The sequence below is a fragment of the Typopeltis vanoorti genome, chromosome 17 (assembly GCF_054136105.1).
Source record: "Typopeltis vanoorti isolate ZY-2024b chromosome 17, IOZ_Tvanoo_1.0, whole genome shotgun sequence".
NCBI classification, from domain to species: Eukaryota; Metazoa; Arthropoda; class Arachnida; order Uropygi; family Thelyphonidae; genus Typopeltis; species Typopeltis vanoorti.
This window is the reverse complement of record NC_143565.1, coordinates 43,928,520-43,951,053: the sequence shown is the minus strand read 5'-3', so window position 1 is coordinate 43,951,053 and position 22,534 is coordinate 43,928,520. Positions and strand designations below refer to the sequence as shown.

At 34.1% G+C, this 22,534-nt stretch overlaps 1 protein-coding gene across 2 annotated transcripts in view; it reads left to right on the top strand.

Annotated features, from left to right (window-relative positions):
* Positions 1-22,534, top strand: part of DNAlig1 (DNA ligase 1) — a 114,656-nt gene that overhangs the window by 44,099 nt on the left and 48,023 nt on the right. For both annotated transcript variants that reach the window (XM_090407011.1, XM_090407012.1), the window contains exons 9-10: positions 401-502; positions 13,397-13,647. In XM_090407011.1, coding sequence (XP_090263137.1) covers positions 401-502; positions 13,397-13,647 — 353 coding nt within the window. The remainder of the gene's footprint in view (positions 1-400; positions 503-13,396; positions 13,648-22,534) is intronic.

Sequence of the window (22,534 nt, the reverse complement as noted above, 5' to 3'; positions counted from 1 at the left end):
AACTAAAACTGATGACATTACCTCAAAATCGAACTATAAGATCTATGAATCTCAGTATCTATGAAGAATATCAGTTAATTTCACTTAGAATAGACAACACGTACATAACACTAGGAATACACTTGGAAAAAATTAATTTAGACAGTAAATGATTCAGATGATATAGGAAAAGAGGGATACTAAGAAGCATGCAAGGTCTGAGAATTTTATTCTGGCAAAATGTATATGCCTCTTCTGGGTGGTAGGAGAAACTTCCATTAAGTGAATAAATTAGATAAAATTCTCTTATCATATTTGAATATAACATTAGAAAGTAGCTTTTATGTATTGTGGTTTTGTATTATGATAATGAAAACTTTTTGGATTTCTGTATTTAATAAATGCTAACTTTGTTTTATAGAGCAGCCGTGGTAATCAGCGTGTTATGTTTGCACCTCCAAAGCTGACAATTTCAGGTGTATATTCAAAATTTAAAGATATAGCTCAGATGGCTGGAAATACTGTAAGTTAAAAAAAAAAAAAAAGATTGATTTTAAAATTAGTGTGTTTTAAATTCTTGGTGTTTTTCTTGTAGAGTAGAGCAGTATAAAAGTTGCTTTAAAAGTGAATATAAATTTAAGTCTAATAACTGCATTGAATTTCTGCTCTGTACTCTCAAAGGGTGGGTGTTTGCATTTGCAATAATGTAATCATACCATGATTACATTATTGCAAACTTCCTATCAACAATATTCCTCAAGATCAGTGTGATATGTCAGGACTCCGGTATTGTTAGATCTTATATTTTTCTTCTAACACAGCATTTCTCAAAGTGTAGGTTGTGTAGTTTTCCTAGTGGGCCATTAGAAAGTAGCTTTTGGAAATTTTATTAATTATTTTTTTATTTATAGTTTGTAGATAGTTTAGAATAATATTTTAAAAATCCTATTAATTAAAATGTTCCTTTACATAATTTGTTTAATTTCAGTATACTAGTTCTCATTTTACTTAGCACATGCATAGTGGTACAAAAAATCTGCCACAGCATCACCATGATATGCTGAGAAATGTGCCTAAAAATTCTATCCTAATTTCCCTTACTTTTCAATTGAAAAATATTAATTTGTATGCTATGCCAACTTCTTCACAGTTTTGCTAATAGAAGCAACACACAGAGGCTCAACTTTGGTGATAAAATATGGCATATCAGCAAAGAATAGGGTATGGGGGTTAGTGGACCACTTGTCCTAGTGGGCTACAACCAGAAGAGTTTGAGAACCACTCTTCTAAGATAAGGTACTTGTAACTGCATCAATTTCACCTAGATCTTGGTCTCCCTCTAGGTCATTTCCCTGCCATCCTAGCATTAAACATTGGTTTGTTAATCTTTCTTCATCCATTCTGTCTCAGTGACCATACCAAGTGAGATTAGCTCTGTTCACCCACCAATGGATGCTATCGATATCAGGTTCCTTCCTAATATCCTCGTTTTTAATATGATACTGCCATTGATCAACTCTAAGACCAATAAGTTAAAATTGGTTTGAACACTGCCTTGTATGTAGCTAGTTAAGTGTTTTGAGTAATATCTCTCTTATTCATATAAGTTAACTCCCACCACACCAGCTTTGCTTATTCTATTTTTCATATTTAATTTGCCATTTTGTAAATAGCTGAAATATATTACTTGTTTTACAGTTTCTTCATTCAGGATGCAGCTGATGTTTTCTATGTTCCTGCCTATTTTCATAGTTGGTTTCCTTATTGCTGAATTCATTAACTGCTTTTTTTTTTTTTTTAATCCAGCTCTCAGATCCGGAAGTTAAATTGGTTTGATCACTATCTTTTATATTGCTACTTCAGTGGTTTGGTTATGACATTTTCAGATCGACAAAACTTAACAAGCATCGGTATTTAAGTTTTGTAGATATGAAAAAAGGCATATGACAAGGTGCCAAGAGAAAAACTTCAAAATGTAAATGAGAAGTTATGTTGAGCAATATATAGTCAGTATTTGAGTCAAGTCAGCCAGCAGTTAGAATTGAAAGAATGGATCATATTATGAAGGAAAGTAGCATTAAACCTGATATCAGAATTGGAGATATTGATCTCAACCCTTTACTTCATGCAAATGATGTTATACTCATAAATAAATCCAATACAAGTCTTCAGTATTCTCTGACTGAATTGAATAATTCAGTCAGAGAATACTGAAGTTTGATATGAAAATCTGCAGAAACTTTGAAAATATTAACTGCATCCTGAATGAAGAACTTATAATATATGTATTGGGCAAATTGATACAGATATAGACAACAAAATAATCAAAGCTGGTATTGTGGAGAGTCAGTTGAATAAATTTGCATGGCATATGAGAGAAGCCAGCCAAAAAAACTAGCTGTATGCAAGTGTTCAAGCCAATTTTAACTTACATAACTTAAACATAAAGTTGATGACAGGCTGAAAACTACAAATATGAGCATTATGAAGAAAATTGGAACTCTATCTGTGGTCCTGCCTTAGAGTGGCATCCATAGCAGAATCACATTAAAAAATGAAGATATTAGGAATAAACTTGATATTGTTAGCATACAGGGATGCATGAGCAGAGCTAAGCTCAGGTAATATGGCTGCCTAAACGACATGGAGAAGAATTGTTGGTCTTTTTTTTAAAACCTAGTTGTCTTTTCTTTAAAAGATATGGATTTGCCTGTGAAGAATGATAATCTGGAAAGGTGTTTTGCAATCATCTAGCAAGGAGCACCAATATAGCCAACCACAGATTGCAGTGGAGCATCTTGTTTATGAAGCTTTGCCATATAATCTAGGAGGGGAAACTAATTTAGGTCTCATTATCATCATCAAATTCCTGATATATGTATACCTCAAGGGGTTTGCAGGATATGATAGTACTACATGAAAAATTTTCATAATTTCTAACTTCCTGTCTACAATTTTTCTCCAAATCAGTCTATTACCTGTCAAGATTCCAACATTATCAGATCTTATATTTCTATCTTCTAAGGCACTTTTTACCATATCAATCCACCTATATCTTGGTATTCCTCTGGATCTTTTTCCTGCCAACCTGGCAGAGAACACTTGTTTTGCTAATCATCTAATTTAGGTTTTTAGATGCTTATTAATTTTGGCTATCCCATTTGTGTATAGTTAGTTTCCTATAATTGTCCTTTTAATTACTTTCGTTTTTTCCCTTGTCAACCTTTGTGATCACAAAACTTATTCCTTTTTAGAGATGATAATGTTTAAGTTCCAGACAAGACAGAATACGGGGGTTTAGAACTATTATTATATGTGCAGTTTTCAAACTGGTCTTATACATTTGTAGGAATATGACATAGACATCTCTCTGGAACAGAAAAAACCTGGACCTCAGACCAAATAAGGGTTGTCCAGAGATTTTTCCTTTATGATAAAGAGTTCAATATAATGGAAATATAACAAGATATGTAATTTTTGTAGACCTGCAAAAACATGCAATAAGGTGCTAAATTATAAAACTTCAAATTAATTACAATTATATTGTGAATTGAACATACAGAGGAATATAAACTGTATATTTAATCCTTTCCTTTATGACAAAGAGTTCAATATAATGGGAATATAATAAGATATGTAATTTTTATGAAAGTTACGAACTTAGGAGCAAAGATACAGGTGGCAAGGTTGAGATGGTTTGGTCATGTGATGAGGAGGGTGGAAGAAAGGTCATGCAGATGGATGTGCAGGGGAGGAGGAAGTGCAGATGGCCAAAGAAGAGGTGGAGGAGAACTTAAGGATGAAGTACTTGGATGTGGCTACAGCCCAAGACAAGAGGTTGTGGAGGAGACTCACCACAAACAGTGATTCTTTCCTTTAGTGTTATCTGATGATCAGTATTCATTTCAGTAAACTTATGGAGACTTCAACTGTGTTAGGAATAATTACTTTAATTTCCCAACATTTTGACCTTCATATTAAGATCATCATCTGAAGTATATATACACACACAGTAAGCCAAAGTGACAATGGTTTGATCAACCATTATTCTGCTGACCTAACCTCTTCTTCTTCTTTGGCACTACAGCCCCATGTAAGGCCTTGGCCTCCCATTTCTGGGTTTCATAACTCACCGAGGTGGGGTCATTACCTCTCCCACACACACGCTCAACCATGTGTAATTGTCTCTGAGGCATTGTATTCTTAAGACTGGTTTGCCTGCTTTGCAGGAGGAAAATCCCCAGATAAACTGGAGAGAAAAGCCCTGCAGTTCACACCCAAGACCGGCTAACTTGGCTATGTCTGAGAAAGATCCGTAGCTCCTCACATCATCAACGAGAATCGAACGCAGGACACTCCTCTTTCCCAGGCATATTGTTGCAGAGTGCATAACCGTGCGGACATGACCTCTAGTGGAGAAAAAACCTATATAATATTCTATTTATAACATCATCAGAAATTCATATAGATAGTTTTAATACAGCAAATGTGGTAGCCTAATCCATAATTTAACAAGAGTGTTATATTAGAGTTTGGATCCTAGATTGCTTACAGTCCTAATTATAATTAACTCTTAAAACAAAAGATTAATTTTGAAGGAGGTTTAAAGGTGACATTAAAATTGTATTCTGTTTATTTTGTCTAATATACCTTTAATGTATGGAATGGCTACAGTTTTATTGTAATCTAGTTTATTTTTAAGTGAGGGTCTTGTGAAGAATTTTGTTAATAATAATTTGACCATAATTTAGGATTGTATTGCTGATAACTTTTAAAAAGTATTAAAAAAGACTTTGCTACACAAAAAAAAGTAATTTGTGTGACAAAATACTTTCTACCTACAAAAAAGAAGTCACGGGCATGGGCTCAGTATCCCCCCCCCTCCAATTGCTAACTTTTATATGGAAGCGTTGAGCAATGTGCTCTAGATTCCTTTACTTTAAAACCCAACATCTGGTTTAGATACGCTGACGATGTTTTCATTATCTGGTCCCTCACTTTCCTCAGCCACCTAAACAAACAACACATACAATTCACAATTGAAATTAAAAATCAGCAGAACTCCCTTTCTTTTCTAGATTCACTTTTCACACATCTTCCTTCAAGAAGTCTTTCTTTCACTGTTTACTGTAAGCCTACACATAGTGACCAATATATATACACATACCCAATGCAAAAACTAGGTATCATCAACACACTAAAAAAACAATCTTTGTAGATTTGCTTCAGTGAATAAGTACTTAAACATGAATTAAAAGTTATCAGTCTTCCTAAAAAAATGGCTACAGCCAAAATACATAATCATCATTATCAAATTCCTGCCATGTACCCGCAAGGGGCATACAGGATATGATAGCACTACATGAAAAATTTATATCTTTACTAAGTTCCTATACAAATTTTCCTCTAAATCAATCTGTTACCTGTCAAGACTCCAACATTATCAGATGTTATATTTCTATCTTCTAAGGCACTTTTTACTGTATCAGTTCACCTATATCTTGGTCTTTCTCCTGCCAACTTGGCAGAGAACACTTGTTTTGCTAGTCTTTCCTCTCTCATTCTGTTTAAGTGATCATACTGCCTGAGATTAGCTCTACTAATACATTCCTGGATGCTAACAATGTCAAGTTCTTTCTTAATATCCTCATTTTTAATATGATATTGCCATTGACAATGAATAGATGATGCCATCTATTCATTACCCTAATCTTTCTCATGACTCATATCTGTGGTCTCTAGTCTTTGGTCAAGTGTTTTACTTCTGACAGACTTCTCTCAGATCCATAAGTTAAAATTGGTTTGAACACTGTATGTTGCTGAAATGTTTTACTTCTATAGGTTCTCCATTCACAATGCAGTTGATATTTTCAATGCTTCAGCCTATTTTCATTGTCTTCGTCTTGTTGTTGCTGACCTTCATACTATATCTATTACAACAGTTATTCAATTTAGTCAGGGAATCTTGCAGACTTGTAGTGGATTTATTTAAAAGTATAACATCATCTGCATAAAGCAAAGAGCTGAGATTAACATCTATCATTTTGATATCAGGTTTAATTCCACTTCATAATGTGAAAAGAATAACAGAGGGGATAATGTACATCCTTGTCTAACACCAAATTTAACATTAAACCATCTTACTGAACTTCTTTCAATTCTAACTGCTGACTTACAACTCAAATAAAGACTAAGCATTGCTTGATATAATCTAGATCTACTCGACTATTTGTTGTAAAGTGAAAATCTGATCCTGAGAGCCTCTATTTGGCCTGAATCCAGCTTGTTCTTCACCAAGCTTCCCTTCCATAATCCTTCTAAACCATTTCTCAAATATACTTGCATAAATGTTATCAGGAACCTCAATAGGGAAATCCCTCTGTAATTCTCACATATACTGTTATTTCCCTTTTTTATATATCGGTATATGAGAGGTCTACTCCAATCATCTGGAATTCATCCCTCTGTCCAGGCCTTATGAACTATGGAGTGCAGCCACTGTAAGACTTATAACTCCAAACTGAGCATTTCTGGCTGAATATCATCTACTCCCATTACCTTTCCACATTTCAGGCATTTGATGGCTTTTTCTACTTTTTTATGAATATGTATTCCTGATTGCATGTCTGTTGAGTGTTTTTTACTACTGTACTCTCACTGATTGTTACATTTTGTGGTTTTTTTGAAGTAATTACTCCATTCATCACGGATATCTTTTTCACCAGTTTTCATGTCATCTTTAATTCCTTTCACAGTACTCTTTCCTCCATTTCTGACCTTTTTTCAACAGCCTCCAGAACATTTTGCCACCTTCTTGATATTTATTTTCTTACCAAAGTCTTCCCATGACTTTTGTTTAGCTAGTTTTATGCAGTGTTCAGCTTTCTTACATTTGTCTCTGTATTCTCTAAGAGCACAAACTGACTTACTTGCCAGAAACTTTTGATATGCTTTCTTCTTCCTTTCCTTAACTGCCTTTTTAACTTTGTGTCTGGAGTTCTGATTTTTTCTATCCTTGCAAACAACCTCACTACATGTCTCTCTGGCTGCTGAATCAATCAATGTTTTCTTCAGGATTTGCCACTGACTCCAAGGTTTGGTTCCTGTTCTCAAACCCTTTTATTTTTTTTCTTGAATAATGTTTGTGTATTTTAGTCTAGAGTTTACATCTGAGAGCTGCTCAACTTTTATTCACTTTGAAAACTTCCTTACATGTTCTTCTTTTCAGTATGAAAATCAATTTTATCAATTTTATTCTGCTCAAAACTAAATGGTGATCACTTCAAATTTGAAATCCTCTGTACACTCTAGTGTCCTGCACCAGTGAAAAAACATCACCATCAACAATAACATGGTCAATAAGATTTTTCTGATTCTTTGCCTCTTCTCTCCGTGTGAATTTGTGCACATTTTTATGTTGGAACATAAAAATGTGCACAAACATGAGTTAGTAATAACCAGTCCATGTCCTAAGCAGAAATCCAACAGGTATTGACCATTATTATTGGCTTTGCTCCTTTTTCCAAAATATTTTTGTATGTCTGACAATCATTTCCTACTCTGCTATTTAGATCCCCAACAAGGACCAACTTTTCATTTTTCATTGTGTCAGTTGCTTTCTCTAAAGCCTCAAAAAATTCCTCCACTTCTACCTTAGTAGAACCTTTTGTGGGACCATCGGCACAAATAAGTCATGTTGTCCAGTTCCCCATTCTGATATTTGCCCACATCACTCTACTTGAAATTGCTTGCCATTCAAGAAGATTAGCCTTGTATTTAGTGTTGAATAATATGGCTACTCCTTCTTTTCCTTGATTGTCATTGCCTGAATATAACATTTTGTATTTATTGCTCAGAACGATCTCACCACCAGTTTTTGTCTTTTTTTGTTTCAGTCACCCCTGTTGTGTCGATCTGGTACTTATCCAATTCCTCAGCCCAATTTCTTTGCTATTCAGGCTTCTGATGTTGATTTGCGGTGTGTTTTAAGATTTCTTTCAGTAGCTGACTTTTCGTTGTTTGCCCTGGTTCCCTGGCAAAAGCAATGAGGCTTTGTTTAACTGGATGATGCTGCAGCCAGCATGAAATTCTGTCATGTTGTACCGTCATTTTATATTGTGGTTTAAGCCAATAAGAATACAATTTGGTCAGCCAGATCCCAAATTGCCAGCCAAACTTCCTCATTTGTTCAGTATCCAGGATACCTAACAGGGTGCACCACGTGAAGGTGAGGATTGCACATTAGGTCAAAAGCCCTGGTCGGTTCTCTACATTCCTTTAAAGGCTATGCTATGTGGAGTTCTCCTCTCAGTTATAAGCTTTGACCTTATGCATCCTACAGCCAATATACTAGATTACAATAAAACTGTAGCCATTCCATACATTAAAGGTATATCAAATAAAATAAACAGAAATACGATCTTAATGTCACCTTTAAACCTCCTGCAAAATTAAAGAACTTATTCAACCCATCCAAGGATGCACTTCCTCCACTGGCCCACCCTGGAGTATATCATATTCATTACACCTGTAATTTGCTGTATATAGCTGAAACAGGATGCACAATTCCTATCAGAAAAAAGGAACATAAACAGCATATTAAATTTAATAACTGTGGTAAATCTAGCCTTTTTGATCATTTCCTCTACGTAGAATGGACTAGGAAGGCACCTGTTGTTTACATCACACCCAAATGTGGTATAAGTGTAAATTTAAGGTGTCCTTGAAATTCATATCAACTGTCCTAATCTTAACAATATTAGTGGTCTAAAAATCCCAAGAGTATTGATGGCACATATTCTACCCAAAAATTCAAGAGTTAATTATAATTAGGACTGTAAACAATCCAGGATCCTAATTCTAATATAACACTCTTGTTAAATATGGATTAGGCCACCACATTTGTTGTATTAAAACTATCTATGAATTTGTTCTCTGATGATGATATAAATAAAATATAACTTTGATGTAGGGTTTTTTTTTTTCACTAGAGGTCAGGCCAGTAGAATAATGGTTCAAATCATTGTCACTTTGGCTTACTGTTTGAAATATAATATAGCTTGTCTTTGTGATTTGTGTGTGTGCATGTGTTTTCACACATGCACACACAATAATGATCTTAATATGAAAGTTGAAACATCAGGAAATTATAATGATGTTACGCTTAAATAAATCAAGTGCAAGTCTTTGGGATTTCTTAACTGAATGAAATAATTGCTATACTAAATTTAGCATGACATCAGCTTTGAAAAGACACAAACTTTGCACATGTAAAACAACTGTATTTTTAATAGAAAACCAATAAACAAATTAAATTATTTGATATGTAGGTACAGCTTTTAATGAAAATGGAAAATGAAATATGGAAATAGACAACAGAATAAGCATGCTACTAATGGAGAAATAGTTGAAAAAAATTTTATGGAATAACTGAAAAATTAGCCAAAACACTAATGAACTAGCTGCATATGAGGCAGCATTCAAACCAGTTTTAATTATGGATCTGAGTTAGGGTGGAAATAAAATAGCTGATTAAATGCTAGACTATGGCGAGGGCTTCGAGAAAAATTATAGTAGACAGATGCCATTGATGGCAGATTTATATATAACAAAATGAAAAACTACTTAAATATTAAGAACCAATAGGCTTCATTTCGGCAATATAAACATTATTTAAATTAAGGGGATATTAAATCTCACATTGTTTTAAAACCGAATATATTTGGTTTTAAAACAATGTGGGATTTAATATCTCCTTAATTTAAATAATGTTTATATCGCCGAAATGAAGCCTATTGGCTCTTTATATTTAAGTAACTTAATGGTCGCACCTTTTTGACAACTCGTATAGCAGAGTATGTAAGTTCTTTTCACCATACCCTTTGGTATTAATTTGGTCTAGCTACTCACTGAGGAAGCTTCAATAAAGGCTGAACAAAGGTGGGAGGTCACTACCTGGTCCGGGTAGTGACCTCCCACCATAATGTAATAGCAGAATACATTTCCTAGGAAATGTGTTTTACATTATATACCAAGAATAGCGATCAGAACTTTACCACCTTTGCTGCGAGTTACCCGAGATTGTACTGCGTACTAGGACTACTTGCATTAGCCCATGCTAGTAATCGCCAATACTTTTATAGTTTACTATATTCGGCATGAAACTGTCTGATTCCAATCTTTGAGTTTCTTATTCGGTTTTAAAACAATGTGGGATTTAATATCCCCTTAATTTAAAAAATGAAAAAATATTTGAAGAGAACTTGGCATTTGTGTTTAAGGAATGCATTTAACAGAACTAATCTGAAGATGTATAATCCTGGGAGAGGAAAAGGTTAGCAAAGATGTTTGATGAAAAGTCCAGAAAAATACTAAAAATGTAAGATTTCGTGTATTTAATTTCACATATCAGATTAATAATAAAGAAAATGGTTTGTGGGATAATAATGTAAAAATGTGCATTACTTTAGTGTCCTCTGTTCTTACTAAGAGTACATATCAGGAAATGGCAGTGATACATTTGTTTCTGTTGTGGTTTCAGTTGAACCAGTTGTGATGGCAAAATTAGACATAACAAAATCGTGCATCTGAAGTACACAGACCAAAAATGGGGAAATAGTTGAAAAATATTTTATGGAATAACCGAGAAATTAGCCAAAATGCTGAACTAGCTGCATAGGAGGCGGTGTTCAAACCAGTTTAATTATGGATGTGAGTTAGGTTGAAAATAAAATAGCTGATTAAATGCTAGACTATGGCGAGTTGATTCATAAGCACATTGTTGTATATCTACAAAAGTACCATTGCACACAATCTTTGATGTTGAAGCAGTCTTTGGATTCAAAAATAGTTAATGAAAGAACTTATTGTCATCAAATTCCTAATACCTTCAGTGGGTATATAGGATATTATGATAGCACAGTATGAAAAGTTTACATTATTACTAACTTCCTATCTACAATTTTCCTCCAATCTGATATGCTGGATGTCAAATATTGTCAAATCTTATATTTCATATTCTGAGGCACTTCTAATCAATCCATCTAGATCAGTCTTCCACTTGGTTTATTTCTTTGCTTTACTAATCTTTCCTCTTCATTTTGTTAGTGACCACACCAACTGAGATTAGCCCTGCTCACACATTCCTAAATGCTACAGTGTCGAGTTCTTAATATCTTCATTTTTAATATGATTTGGCCATTGGTGTCATCTGTTCACTGCTAATTTTTTTCAGAACTCTCATATCTGTGATCATTAAATATTCCTCAATATTTGAGCATTTGGGGTCAAATATCATCTACTCTAGCTGTCTTTCCACATTTGAGGTTTTTTGTTACCTCAAGTACTGATATTTGATTGCTTTCCTCTTGAATACTTTCTCCCACTATAATGATGTCACTGCTTGTTTGTTTGTTTTCTTTGTCTTTCAAAGTAATGCTCTGAACATTTAGGCTATCTTTATCTTCAGTTTTCATGTTACCTTTATCATTTCTGATATTTTGCAGTAGTTTTGGCTCCATTTCTAAGCTTTTCAATATCCTCTAGAATAATTTGCTATCGTCTGTTTTTTTTTTCTTGAATTATATTTGAGTTTACGGTTCTCCTGAAAGCTCCTTCATGATGTTTATTGACATTTGTGCTGCCTTTTTTCTTACATTTTTCTCTTTATTTTCTAAGAGCATGGGCTATAATTTACTTGCTAGTAACTTTTAATACTGTCTTCTTTATCTGGTCTGCCTCTTTGACATCTTGAATGTAATCTGAAGTTCTGATTTTCTCTCCTTACAGACAACTTGACCACATTACCCTCTCTAGCTGAATCAATCAGTGTTTTCTGATGTTTTATTCTTGTTTTCAAACTTTCGTTTTTTTTTTGCTTTTTTTTTTTAAAATAATATTTGTATATATTTGAGTATACAGTTCCCCCTCTTAAAGCTGCTTCTCTTTGATTATTGTTGACAGGGATATTGTCATGCTGGTTCAAGACACGAGTATACAAAGTATTTGTAAACAAGAAGTGATCTCTTTTTTCTTTTTTTTTTTTTTTTTTTTTTTGTCTTCATTTGTATCCTGTTCATAACTGAATGGTGATTACCTCCTGTTTGAAATACTATTGCCTTGAACCAGCATGACAGCATCACTGTTAACACTAAGATACTGTAGTCAGTGAGACTTTTTCTTACGGCTTCTCACCCATGTAAATGTGCACATTTTTATGTTGGAATATGTGTTAATGATGATTAGTCTGTGTCTTTAACCAAAATAATCAGATAGTTGCCATTCTTATTAGCTTTGCTCTTTTTTTCCAAATTTTCACAACACATTTCTGTATGTCTGGTTCATTTCCTACTTCTGCTGTTTTGTTTATGTCAACTTCTCTAATGATTTGAAAACTCCTTTACTTCTTTCTTAGTAGAATCTTTTATAGGACCATAGGCACAAATAAGGTTCATTGTTTAATTCCCCATTTAGATGGCTTACCCACATCATTCCTCCTCTACTTGAAATTGCTCTTGATTTCAAGAAGGCAAACAATCTTTATCTTCATGTTTAGTGTCTAATACTAAACTATTCCTTCTTTTCTCTGTTCATTATTGCCTGAATTTAACTTCTTGTAAGTGTTATTTAAAAGAATCCCTCCTGTTTTTATCTTCTTTGTTTTAATACCATCAGTTGTGTTAATGTGATCTGCCAGTTCCACTTGATATTTCTTGTGTTGATATCATCAAAACTCAAGATAGATATCAGTTTTTTTGTGATGACATGTCATTGTTCACTAGTTCCCTGATGAAAACACCAGTGGCCTTGATTAACAGTACAATACTTCACCCAGTATGACATCACTGGGTGGAGTTAAATCCCAGTATGCCAGTCAGAAAGATTTTTTGCTTCGTTATAATTCCTTTTTTTATTGCAAAACAATTTGAAATAATAATTCTTCCTTGCAGTTTCGTGGAATTTCCTGTTTCTTATCACTATTAAAAATGCATGCATTTAATTTGGCTTGTTAGAATTGATGAATTAAAATTATTTCTATGGAACATATATACAAATAGTTCTCATTTCAATTTTTGATTAATGAAGGTGTTATTAAATGAATGTTACTGATGGAACTCCTTTATTTATGATTATTTACAATGGTGTCCTTACTTATTTTTTTAAGTATAGTTGCTAGCTAGCCTTTATTTAGAAACTTGGATTAAATTACAAGTATTTCTAGATTAGATTATTTATGTGTGAGTTTAATGTTTTCCCCACCTCTGCCTCTTGTTTATTTAATAGTCATAATTTAAATAATGTTAGTTTTGATTGCCTTTGTCTTGTATTATTTTGGCATTAAAAGAGTTATCTGTATTTTGATATTTTAACACATAGATCAGCATTTCAGCATACTTACATTATATTTTTTTAATTTTAGTCGATGATGAAAAAAATAGACAAGATACAGATAATGTTGGTAGCATGCCGTCATTCTGAAGCACGCTACCTAATACGGTCTCTTGCTGGCAAATTGAGAATTGGATTAGCCGAACAATCGGTTTTGGTTGCTATAGCAAGAGCAGCAATGTTAGCTTCAGCTGAGTGTGTAGATTCATTGAGAAACAAGCCAGGTGAATCCTTTAAAAAAAAGGTTGAGGAAAACACTCTGATTCTTAAAACTACATATTGGTGAGTTCAGGAAAAAAAAAATTTATTTCTGTATTCAAATTTTCTTAGTTGTTGCAGTCACTAATGTTGATGTTTCTGGGAAAATATCTATCTTGTCAGGAATGAAAATAATTTAATAGCTAAATTAAGTATTTATAATACATTTTATTTTATTATTATTATTTTTTTAAAGTAATGATTTATTGTAATTTTTCCTCCTCCTACATATATTAGGCCTAGTAGCCCTTTATGTTCATATTAGGCATGGCCTGTTAAGATTTGTTGTATGTCTGTAAATGTATGTGTTTCACAGGACCAGTTTGCCTGTTCTGAGAGACAAAAAACCAGAGTTTCCGGGTGTGTGGGGGGGAAACCTACTTCCACATGAGACTGGCTAACTCACTTTTAGTTGAAAGAGACCAGATAAAGATTCCCTCACGCCATAGACGGGAATCAAACCCATGTATTTCCAACCAAGGGGCTTTACCAACTGAGCTACGAAGGCTTTTTTTTTTTTTTTAATAATAATAATTTATTATAATTTTTCCTTTATTGTAATATTGTAAATAGAGGCAGTCAAGGAAAAGAAGAAAGCATATGGAAAGTTCCTGCAAGTAAGGCAGTTTGTGCTCATAGAGAATACAGAGAAAAATGTAAGAAATCAAAGCACTGTTTAAAACTAGTTAAACAAAAGTCTTAGGAGAACTTCAATAAGAACATAGAAAATAAATATCAGGAAGATGGCAAAATATTCTAGAGGCTATTGAAAAAACTTGGAAATGGAAGAAAAGTACTGTAAAAGGAATCAGATGATAAAGGTGACATGAAAACTGAAGATAAAGATATTCTAGATGTTTGGAGTAATTACTTTGAAAGACTGCTAAATAAAACGGCATTGTCATCACAGTGGTAGAAAACAGGAATGCATATCCATACTTGAAATAGAAAAAGTCATCAAAAATCTGAAATGTGGAAAGGCAGCTGGAATTTGACCAGAAATGTTCAAATATGGAGGCATAAAAGTTTTATGGTGGCTGCATTACATAATTCAGAGGGGGTATCTATCATGTGATGTGATGTGTTTATGCCAAAAGAGGTGGTCTGATCATGATAGTTGAGTCGATTGTTATTAAAGGTAAGGGAAGAAATAGTAACTTTTTTTTAAGCATATGGGAGTGGGGGGAATTGTAATTTCAGAGTAACACCGAACTTGATTCAGTATATTGTGATTGAAACACACAAAATCTTCCTCCATTTTAAAAATTTTATGGAATTTACAACCGTGTTAAAAAAAACTTTTTTTATTATCCCGACGTTTCGATCTTCACATCAAGATCATCATCTGGAGCGTACATAAATATACAGGACAAGCTGAGTTACATCATTAACTGTAAGCTAGAGAAACAATGATTTGATCACATGGTATTCTACTGGCATGACCTCTGGTGAGAAAAAAAAATACATCAGGATAAATTCTATCTTACAATGACAGGAATAAACATTACTTTAGATGGTTTTCTTTCAGAAACAATTGGTGTCCTATTTTTAGTGTTACAATTCTTATTTTTGATTTACAATACTGAATTTTCTACAGTCCTGTTTATAGTTGTTCTTAGAGAGGAAGGTCGAATATATACCTTTCATATGTTTGGGATTTTTAGACCATCATTGTTGTTCAGATTGGGGTGGTTGATAATAATCTCACAGGCTTCCTTGAATTTCTGTTCATACCATGTTTTAGTATGATGTAGACAGCTGGTGGTTTTCCAGTCAATTCTGTGTAAGGTATTCAGTGCATGAAACGTCAGGATAATAAAAAAAGTTTTTTAACACAGTTGTAAATTCCATAAAATTTTTTATGGAATTTACAACTGTGTAATTTGTCATGTTATGTAATTAGGTAATTGCTAAATTTTGATTCTCTTCTGACCACAAACTTTGTTGCATGTGCTGAAAATCCAGGATTTGTTCAGTTTCTCTTGTAAACTCATTCAGAGTTTACAAGAGAATTCATGGAAAATTTTTATTTCTTTAAAAATAAGTAAAAATCAGTAGATATATACTGGTCTCAGCTTACCAAAGGGACAAGCAATTCAACAATTGTAATAATAATGAAAAGCAACTTATGTCTGGCTCATACTATAAAACTATTCATTTACTTGGTCTTATTATTGTTCAATTCTTCTGGTGTCATATTCATCAAGAGTATTTTTCATATTACTGAAGTCTCCATAGGTCAGTCAGTTTCGATGATGCCCCTTAGTTGGAAAGATACAGATTCAAATTGCTTCTAGAACACAAAGAACCTTTATCAGAAATTTTTTGAAAGGTGTATTCTGCTTGCAATATATTTGTTATAGTGATTTTCAAATTCATCACAATGTATTCAGCTAACTTGCTCTCTTATTGACCATTTTGCAATATGTTCCATTGAAGTTCAAATTTCTATTCCACTTCCACCAGTATATTTTCAATCTTTGGATCCCAAAGTTCAAACCTTCAACTCGCATCCTTTGCCCATCTTTTTAGCTCATTCAGATTATCCTGAAGAGGTAATTCATTAAGAATTTATCTAGTAATCTTTCCCAGCCTTACATTGCTCAAACTGCATCTTCTGCTACCCATTCACAATAAAATTATGGTTTTATTGTTACTGAATGATGACATTGACAGTATAGTTTATCCTTACTTGCTAAAATTCCTGAACAATGAATGTAAAGATTTTATGTAATTTATATATTGCAACTATGTTAACCCTCTCATGCATAAGGACCTCATATGAGGATACATAAAAATGATGTCCTCAGATGAGGACATGATTTTTAACATATGCAGGGCACAAATTTAGCAAAATTAATGAATTCATGGTAATATTGTAAGATTAAATGGTACTGTATCATCATTATAATTTTTTATAAATCAGTATAAAAATTCATGCATTGAGAGGGTTAAGAGCATAAATAAATAAATAAAAATGACAAGTCAAAATTGTGAATTACTTGAGAAAATCAAATTTACATTATTAGTCTTAAATTCAGTTATGAAATGTAGTTATTTTTAAAAACATGATAGATAGCATCTGTTCTTAAATGGCATAAAAGGCCTTAAAAAGTACTAAAACTCCAAATTCTTTCCTTTTTTTCTTCTGTACACAGTGTGATATAACACATGGATTAATTTGAATACTGCCATTCCAGAGTAGCATGTAGTTATTTCAGTCGTAAGAGGGGGATAGTGGTTACTGTAAATAACTTGCATGACTTCTCCTGATTAAATTTTATCATAGGGTACTTTGAAGTGGCTAAACTAAAAATCAGCAATATTTAAGTTGTCATTTTTTTTTTTTTTTCATCAGGTTGTGATATATAAGATTATTTTGGGTGGAATTATCCAAATTAGCATATTTTAGAAAGGAAGTGCATACTAATATATTTTGCTTAAGTCACCCATCCATGGTACTACCTCTCGTGGATGAGCTCCCCATTGAAAAAAGTAATAATAAAATAAATAAATAAAATTGCCTCCTCCATTTTCGTTATAAAGCACAAACAAAAGTGCTTTATAAAAGACTTGGTGGGAGCCACATGAATGAATAAAGACTAGGTAAAAAAATTTTTATAACAGTCAATTTCTTATGATATTATTATTATCTAAGACCTCCAGGGAGTCAAGGACTCATCAAGGGAGGCTGTAAATTACCCAACCCAGCTATCATACCTACCCTTGAATTCATTCACACTAGATGCACTCACTACTTCTAAGGGCAAATTATTCCACTCACTCACTTCTCTTGGGGAGAAAAACCTAGCTCTTAACCCTTTCTTGACTGAGAACAAACTTAACTTCCATGGATGCCCCGTGTTCTCTCCTCGCCCTCCATATAACAAAAAATTTCATTAGTTGAAATGTTATAACACCTAATCAAAAGTTTATAGACCTCTATCATATCACCCCTCTTTCTCCTGTTACCCAGAGTCTGTAATCCACATACTTTCAATCTGTCCTCATAATCTAAATCCCATAATCTGGATATAATCTTTGTAACTTTTCTTTGCACCCTTTCCACAGCTTCTTTATCCCCTTGGAACCCAGGAGACCAAATCTGTGCACAGTAATCCAAGTGTGGTCTTATCAAATCCTTATAAAGAGGCAAAATTACTTCCTTATCTTTACATGTTCAAGGTTCCCTTCAACATACCAATTATCCTCTGAGTTGTATTTGCAACTTTTGCTATGTGACCTTTGAACTTTAAATTCTTATCCATCAATACACCAAGATTCCTTGCCTCTTCAGTTTCATGTAGCATAACCCTGCTAATATAATATGCCGCTGGAACTCTAATCACTCCAAAGTGCATAACTTACACTTACTAACATTAAACTGACAGCCATTTTCGTTAGCCCAGATTTCCAGTCTATTCAAATCATTTTGTAATTTCTGAATATCAGTAGCATCCCTGATTGCCCTGCCTATCTTCGCATCATCAGCAAACAATTGCAAATCTGATGATAGACCCTGTTTGATGTCATTAATGTATAGATTGAACAATAATGGCCCAAGGACTGAACCCTGAGGTACACCACTGGTTGCCATAAATCTGACAGATTCGCACCCACTGTATACCACTTTTTGATATCTGTCTGTCAACCATCCCCTGATCCAAGTCAATAGATTACGTTTCAGTCCCATATTCTCCAGTTTACACAATAGTCTATTGTGTAGTATCCTATCAAATGCCTTAGAAAAATCCAACATTATCATAGTGTATCCATTCCCTTTATCCAACTTGGCTGTAACATTGTTATAAAATACAGTATGAGCAAATTGCTAAAACATGACCCTCCTTTAGTAAACTCATGCTGTTCTTCCATGCATAGTATAGAATGCTTGTCTACCCATTTCTGTATGCGAGTTTTTACTAACTTCTCTAAAATCTTCACTACCACACCAGAGATACTGGCGTGGTAGCGAAGGCTGGTAGTTAGACACATCAGTTTTTGCACCACCCTTGTGCAATGGAACTATCATACATTCCTTCTGTTCCTATGGTATCATTCCTGAGCTGAGACTCAAGTTATACAAATGTGTGAAAGGCCTAGCCAATTCAGCTGAACATTCCTTTAACAAATGGGCAGATATTCCATTTGTATTGTTCTATTGACAAATTCTTATCCAGGTTATGCAAGAGCTCTTCAACCACATTTTCATGAACCTGTAACTCTTCATCCAACGTAGCAGTAGCGCCATGCTACATACACTTGGTTGATATATCTTAGCAAACTGAGCACTCATTAACTGAACAATCTCCTTAGTTTCCGACACTCGTGTACCATCTGCATTCAATAAAGTTATTCTTTCACATTCATTCTTTCTTTTGCTTGCGACATAACATAAAATTCTTTTGGATTGCCTTTAGCTTGCATTGCCAATTTCTTTTCATACTCCGTTTTAGCTTTTCTCACAATACTCATTACTTTTCTGGCCTGAGCTTTATATATTTCATAACTCCTCTCATGATATTCTTTCCACATCAACTTCTTCTTGTGAATCTCTAGCTTAATAAGGCTGCACATCCATTTCACTCCCAACCTATTTATTCTTCGAACGCTAGGGATACATTGAGATACCACCTCATTCAAGCACTTTTTTGAAGATTCCCATGCATTGCTGACATTTTTTCCATTCAGTAACTGATACCATGGGACCAAAGATAGTATTCTTCTAAGATGATCATAATTTCCAGCTTTGTAATTCAGCATTTAGCCTGATTTAATCGGAGCTTCAATACGAGTAGATACTTCCCAAAAAAAGAACAGCATGATCACTATCACCGATTGGTGGTAAAATAGCCATATTCTTGACAGAGATTCCTTCTGATGCTATGAGCAAATCCAACGCTCTTTGACCTCGAGTTCCTTCTTTCACATGCTGCTTGAGAAAGTTATCGCACAACAATTCAATAAATTCCTGTTCTTTCTGATCATGAGATTTCTCTTCTACCCAATCAGTGTTTGGAAAATTGAAGTCACCCATAATGATCATTTGCTTGGTACCCTTAAGGCTAAATTGGCGATGCATTTCTTTGTCCCCTGGGCTGCCAGGTCTGTAGCAACACCCCACCATAGATTTCATTCTGTTAACCTCCACTTCACACCAAATAGACTCAAACTCATCGCTACATGGAACATTGTTACTATCATTGTTTTCTTTTATTTCTACCCTAACTGGACTAAAGTCATCTGATATCATTAGTAGCATGCCTTCTCCTATCCTATCTGTTCTATCATTCCTAAAAATAGTATATCCATTACACTCGATCCCACTCACCATATCTGATTCTGATAGCCAGGTTTCACTAATGCCAACAATCTTAGGCCACATCGTATTCAATAAAGCAACAAACTCAACCCCTTTGTTTCTAATGCTCCTAGCATTTGTGTATAGACATAATAAATTACGACCTGGCCTATTCTTATAATTAGATATGCAATGTATATGGTCTTGTTCTAGAATTTTCTTTTTTCCCTCCCCAGACATACTTAAAAGGTCCGAATCCAAAGTATATTTTTTCACTTCTTCGCCACATACATAACCATGTTCAAAGGCATTCATATCTTTATCATGTTTGTATACCATAGTTGAACTTTCACACACATTTTCCCCATTCCTCCCTTGATCTAATTTCCCTGACTCTCTGCATTAAGTCTCATACCACATCTTTATTAAGTAATTTCTCCAGGCTTTTGATGCCAAATGAATTCAAATGCAGGCCATCATTCTTATACAAATCTTTTCTGTCATCAAACACACCCCCACACATCTAAAAACTCGCATCCATATCTTCTTACAGGGTGTCCCAAAATTCACGCAAGAAGTAATTTTGATTGAAAACACAGGTTTTTAATTAAAAATTGTAATTATTGATTCATAAAGTATACAGTATAGGGTTATGCATGGAATAGCATATTGGGTAAATGGCCTCCACGGCTTTGCTGGCATATACGCACTCTCTTTTGTTGAAATTTTACATGACCGGTTTGCATAAATGTGGCTGAATTTCGTTGATACAGCGCTCAATTTCCTCCTTCAAGGCGTGGGTGGTCGTGGACTTGTTGGCATAAAAATTAGACTTCAAAAAACCCCAAAGAAAAAAGTCCAACGGTGTTATGTCACATGATCTGGGCGGCCAATTCTGATCACCAAAACGGGAAATTGCACGACCAGGAAGTGACTCATGCAGTAATTGAATTGTTTCTCGGGCTGTATGGCATGTGGCACCATCTTGTTGAAACCACATGTCGTCCACATCCATAGCTTGCAATTTAGGCACAAAAAACTGGATTATCATGTCGCGATAGCAAGCACCATTAACTGTTATTGCCTTACTAGCCGCATTTTCGAAGAAGAATGGACCGATGATGCCTCCAGCCCAAAATCTGCACCAAACAGTGACACGTCGTGGATGCATTTGTTTCTCAACAATCACTCGTGGATTTTCTGAACCCCAAACGCGACAATTTTGTAGATTAACGAAGCCATCAAGATGAAAATGAGCCACATCGCTGAAGATGATTTTGTTTGAAAAATAAGCATGTACTTGTTGTTCCATAATCCATTCAACGAACTCTCTTCGTTGTGTGTGGTCAGTAGGCTTCAGTTCTTGAGTCAGTTGAACTTTGTAAGCATAAAGATGCAAATCTTTCGTGAGAATATGCTGTAGAGAGCTTCTCGAAATGCCCAATTCAAGACCACGGTGCCGAATTGATGTTCCTGGACTCTCAGCAACACTGTCACGAACTGCTTCGATGTTTTCTGTTGAATGACTTGTTGAAGGATGGCCAGTGTATATAAGATCACTAATTGATCCAGTTTCCTTGAATTTTTTAATTAATCTTTTCACAGTTGATGAAGTTAAATCTATATTCCGACCATATTTTATACGAAAATTGTGAACTGTAGCTGCCAAACCTTCATTATTTTTAAAATATTGCTCAACAATGACAACGCTTTGTTCTTTCATGTAGCGCTCCATTTTTAATAACCCTGAACTGTCAGCTGTCACGCTGTCTTTTTTTTTCTCGTTGGCAACACTTGACCACACAAATGGCGCTAAATTTAAATCTTGCGGGAATTTTGGGACACCCTTTACATAGTATGTGTATGAAATCATTTGCTATTATCACCCTCCTTCTTAACTCAGTACTATCATATCTAGGTAGCAGTCCTACAATTTTTACTCTTTCACATTTCTTTCTTGCTTCTTCAAACAGACTTGGTCCACCTTTGCTGGTGGACCAAGTCTGTTTGAAGTCAAAGCTTGGTCCACCTTTACGAGCTGCCCAGTGTTGTATTACCTTATCCCAGTCCTGAAGATATTTTCAGGCAAACTTTGTTTGCTCACACTTGGATAAAGGATTAAACTAAATTTATTATCTTCAAACAGACCTTTCATATCTTCTCTCATACTAAACACTATCATTTCTTGTGCATTTCGTTTTTGGTTTTCAATTACTTTTGTCATATTTTTAATTTTCGCTCCTGGGAAACTAGAAGTGGTGACTCCCTCGACAAGCGCAAATTTTAAAATTTTTTCAAATATTACACAAATTTGTGTTAGAGTAAGGAAGGAAGGATAAATATCACTCTTTCAAATTAACTTTCTTTTTCAGGTACTTCGTTTAGCATATATACATGCACATAATTAATGGTTTACTGCAACATTTTTTTATTAACGACAACATTTTTTTATTATTGAAATGACTGAATAGAATGCTGATAAAGACATTGTAACGGTTGTGTTCCAATTGGAAGTATAAATAAACTTCTTGATAGAGACTTTAAAAAAAATGTCAACTGATGTGATAGTAAAAAAACTAAAAAATCAAGTGAATAGAAAACTAAGCAGTT